The sequence below is a fragment of the Lycium ferocissimum genome, chromosome 2 (assembly GCF_029784015.1).
Source record: "Lycium ferocissimum isolate CSIRO_LF1 chromosome 2, AGI_CSIRO_Lferr_CH_V1, whole genome shotgun sequence".
Classification (NCBI taxonomy): domain Eukaryota; kingdom Viridiplantae; phylum Streptophyta; class Magnoliopsida; order Solanales; family Solanaceae; genus Lycium; species Lycium ferocissimum.
Window position 1 is genome coordinate 34,894,456 of NC_081343.1, and position 4,763 is coordinate 34,899,218.

The 4,763-nt window shown below is 34.9% G+C and overlaps 1 protein-coding gene across 1 annotated transcript; it reads left to right on the top strand.

Annotated features, from left to right (window-relative positions):
• Window positions 1–2,387: 2,387 nt before the first annotated feature.
• Window positions 2,388–4,331, top strand: LOC132035444 (anthocyanidin 3-O-glucosyltransferase 5-like). Its single transcript, XM_059425728.1, has 2 exons — window positions 2,388–3,240; window positions 3,614–4,331. Exons 1-2 carry the CDS (start codon window positions 2,467–2,469, stop codon window positions 4,262–4,264), a joined length of 1,425 nt encoding a protein of 474 aa, XP_059281711.1. The 5' UTR covers window positions 2,388–2,466; the 3' UTR covers window positions 4,265–4,331.
• The last annotated feature ends 432 nt before the right edge of the window (window positions 4,332–4,763 follow it).

The window sequence follows — 4,763 nt, forward strand, 5'->3', positions numbered from 1 at the left end:
GAATGAGAAATGGAGGGAAAAATTGAAAATTTGAGCAAAGTTCCTTTTAGAAGAGCACTTTGTGCCACATTGGTAGTGGAAAGGGAGAGCTGTGTATTTATATATCAAAGTACATCCTCGAGCTCATAAAGGGTTAAGAAGAGAACCTCCCCTCGCGCCGTCGTCGCCGCTCGGCTTCTGATTGATAATCTTTTTGGACCAAATTTATTTTTCCAAATTCATAATTTAATTTTCATTTCGGATACTATTTAATATCATTTCCAGGCAAAATTTAATTTCCCAACGGCCATTTTTTTTTTTTTTTTGGAAAAGGCAGTCCTTCTCGAATGGACATCTTGCCAGTTCGGAACAGTTACTTCCGCTCCCATAAATTTTAGAGGCAGAGGCGTCGCCTCATTTTTTTTATTTTTATTTTTATTTTTTATATACAACAAAAATTCTGAACTTCCTGCAATTAAAAATTTCTTGACTTCTTCTCTTCACATTCAGTGCATTGTTTTTCCAAACTACTAACTGTAAGTGTCCTTTGATTTGCTCCGTTATTTGAGTTCGCCAGAGTTCTGTGGTTTGCATTGCCGCAACTACAGAAACGTTCTTCCGTTCTGTCCTGGGAGGAAGTAACCCAGATCTTTTGACAACAGTGAAGGGGTTATAATTCCTTAAGGATACACAAGCAACTTGTGGGCTCGTAAGATTTTTTATACATCTTCTACATTTCTGTTCATCTATTTTTCCCTGGTTTTGATTAATAAACTAAAACTTGTTTATTAATTACTGATACAGATTACGGATTCTAACAATAATTTGAGTACTCAATTCAAAATTTTAATGAATTGGGTAAAGTGAACCAAGATATCATACGTAACTCTTTTGAGAAATTCTACACAACTAATGAGCGACAAATGTATCTCTAGCGATATGAAGTGCGAATACTTGAACTTTTGGTCCTAAGGAAAATGTAGTGAACAAGGTCGACTGAAGTCTAAGACCACTAATGCAGCGGCTTTAAGCCCCAAATATATTTAAAGCCTCAAAATTGTTCATATTATATGCTTTATTCAATTAATTATAGAATTATTATTAGTGATACATGAAACTTTTTATATTATTTGTTATCAATTATAGTCCGCACAAATTTTCGAAGTCTATTTCCTACTTTAAATACTGTATAACACTTCAACTTGAATCAATCACATTTAATTTATGACTCTGGCTTTGAAAGATCTTCTTCAATTCTTTGAATGCCATTTCAGACATTTTTAATTTCAAGTTAAGCTAAGTAGACATTTTTAATGCCTTTTTTGGACCCCGCGCATAGCCGATCATCCAATTCGCTCCAACAGACAGGCATGATTCTGTAGTCAAAGCAACTTCGTCACTTTCGTGTACCCATCGGACGGAAGCCCTTTAGGGGGTTCCTTAGGGACCGATTCACTCTGCGTAGATTAACTGAACGCGTAAAAACCTTCCACTGGCAGGTGATTGTGTTTTTCACAGGATTTTTTGTTACTCATGTCAGCATTCTCAGTTCTGATATCTTCAAGTCTTGTCACCAAAAAACTTCCCCGATTGACAGAACGTTCTGCTACTGACACTTGAAGCTTAGTGCACCGAGCTGCCCTTTTTTTTTTTTTTTTTTTTTTTCTATCAAACGATTAGATTAAAAAAGCATTATTTAACCTTGAATGTATTTTAAAGCATAATAGTCACTATGATATTAATGGTCTTAACCTATCTTTAGAATTAAAGCGATAGGAGAAATTATATAAGCAAAAGATGACACTCTAATTGACACATTCAATCAAATGAAGTCTTACTTTTATTTTTAAACGTTTCTATTGTTTATAGAATAATTTTAACTGTTATTGTTACAACTGTCTCAATTGAAAACAAAATCCAAAAATCAATAAGATCCTATTAAGATGAGATCTAAAATATCTCACGAAAGATTACATCTGGCTATTCCCCAAACTTATAGCCTATTTGGCCAAACTTCTAAAATGAGCTTCTTTTGAAAAGTATTTTTTTCAAAAGTGCTTTTAAAAAAAAATACTTTTAGTGAGAAGCAGTTTCTGTTTAGCCAATTAATTTAAAAAGTACTTTTGAGCAGCAAATAGTGTTTGGTCAAGCTTTTAAAAAGTGCTTTTAAGTGTATTTTTCTCAAAAGTGCTTTTCAGAAAAATGCTTCTGGAAAAAAGCTACTTTTTTTAGCTTCTAAAAAACTGCTTTTGTTACTCCCCAAAAATACTTATTTTCTCTCAAAAGCTTAGCCAAATAGCTCACTTTTTTTAAAATAAGCACGTTTTGAGAAAAATAAGTGCTTTTGAAAAAAACTAAACTTGGCCAAACAGGCTATCAGTAGTTCCTATAAAGCCAAGCATAAATGGCTTTTCCTTTGTAGAATTCCACACTCTTGTTTTCCCTAGTACTCCTCTCCGTGTTCTAAAAGTTTCTCTTTTTCTATCCATGGATAGTTCAGAACTTCATGTTGCTATACTCTCAAGCCCTGGCATGGGTCATTTAATCCCAGTTCTCGTCTTAGGCAACCGATTAGCCACACACCATAACATCAAAATTACTATTCTTGCTATCACAACCACCTCTTCTTCAGCTGAGACCGAATTTCTCAAGAAATCCAATGGGAAAACCACTATAGAAATAATTCCCATTCCTTCGGTCGATATTTCCCACCTAATAGACTCCAATACTAAAGTTTTCACTCAATTACGACTATTGGTCCGTGAAGCCTTGCCTGGAATTCGTTCTGTCATTGATTCCATGACTCATCGTCCAGATGCTCTCATAGTCGATATTTTTTGCACACAAGTATTGCCAATAGCCGAAGAATTTAACATTCCCAAATACGCGTACCATCCTACTACTGCATGGACAATATCTTTAGCTCTATACTGCCAAGTTTTCGACAATGAAATTGAGGGTGAATATGTTGATCTTAAAGAACCTTTGAAAATTCCAGGTTGCAAAGCATTACAGGTCGATGACGTGGTGGATCCTTTGCTGGATCGGAACGATCAACAGTATGAAGAGTATATTAAGCTAGGAATGGAATATGCATCTTTTGATGGAATCTTGATTAATACATGGGAAGATTTGGAGCCTGATACTATCAAAGCACTTAGAAATAATGACAAGTTGAGATCAGTTCTAAAGGTGCCAGATTTTCCAATCTACCCGATTGGTCCCTTGAGGAGAACAGTTGAAACAACTGAACGTGACGAGGTAAAGTTAGAATTTGTTCAAATATAAATGATAAATAGAGTAATTTTTGATGTCGAAGTTGATATTTTTCTTTCCTATGAAGTGTTGGTTACTTTGCAGAAGATAATTACTTTCTAGTCTTGCATCTATCAGAAAGAATACTTATTTATGTATTCTCCTTCGAAAACATTCTTTTTTTACTCCAAAATACTGCACTTAAATCCAAAAAATATATTGCCTAAGTAGATGTTTTCCGCTATTATTCAAAATATAAAGTTATTTGTATTCGATTCCATAGCAATCTCACATAGAAGAGTAAGCAAATAATGCTTCCAAAAAGTGCTACTTAACATATTTTCAGCCTAAGTTATTTGTTGTTTTTCTTTTTTAACAGGTGATTCAATGGTTAGACAAGCAAAATCACGAGTCAGTTCTATATGTATCTTTTGGGAGTGGTGGAACCCTATCATCCGAACAAATTATCGAGCTCGCTTGGGGTTTAGAATTAAGCCAACAAAAATTTGTTTGGGTTATACGTCCACCGTGTGATGGTGATGCAGATAGTGCATATTTTAACTCTGCCGAGAAAGACATGCAAGAATACTTGCCCGAGGCGTTTCTGACTAGGACAAAAGATATGGGATTAGTAGTGCCTATGTGGGCCAAACAAGTTGAAATTTTGAGCCACTCTTCTGTCGGTGGATTTTTGTCACATTGTGGATGGAATTCGACTGTGGAGAGCTTGACGAATGGTGTTCCAATGATTGCATGGCCATTATATGCTGAACAAAAAATGAACGCTGCCATGCTAGCGGAGGAAGTAGGGGTTGCGATTCGACCGGCGATTTTGCCAGCTAAGAAGGTGGTTTGGAGAGAGGAGATAGAGGGAATGGTGAGAATGTTGATGCACACAAATGAAGGGAAGGGAATAAGAGGAAAGGCTAAGAAATTAAAGATGAGCGCGGAAAATGCACTAAATGAAGGAGGTTCATCTTGCAACTCCATTTGTGAGCTTGTGAAGGATATTCGTAGTAGATTGTTATGAGTCTGTTGTTTCTTTGAGAAATATTTTGCTTTTGTTTCTTTCAAATAAATTGCCTTTTATCTGTGGACTTTGGTTAACTTGCCTTGCCCTTACCATTACTAGACAGATACAAACGAAATTCTTCCATCGCAATTTCGACGATCTTTCCAATGGGAGTCTATTAGAAACAAAAGAATATAGTATATTTTTCTCTCTAATTTATTGATCTTTCCGACTAAAAGTCTTATCATATATCTTGGCGTTAAACAATGTGTACAGTCAAACCTCTCTATAACAACATCTGTATATAATAGCACCTCTTTATAACAGCCAAGTTTTTTTAGAACTGACTTTTTATGTTATATTTTATTTCTCTATAATGACATTTTACCAATAACAGCAACAAACAACTTTATAACAGTACGCTCTTTGTAAAATTTCACCCCATATAATTGTTATCTTCGTTTTTTGGTAACATAATAATTAAAATAGAATATCTATTATTACCGATAATAAGTGT

Excerpts from the sequence above, each read along its gene's own strand:
- LOC132035444 (XM_059425728.1), top strand. The coding sequence starts at position 2,467 with ATGGATAGTTCAGAACTTCATGTTGCTATACTCTCAAGCCCTGGCATG. Across the intron at positions 3,241-3,613 it reads AAACAACTGAACGTGACGAG|GTGATTCAATGGTTAGACAA; the intron begins GTAAAGTTAGAA and ends CTTTTTTAACAG.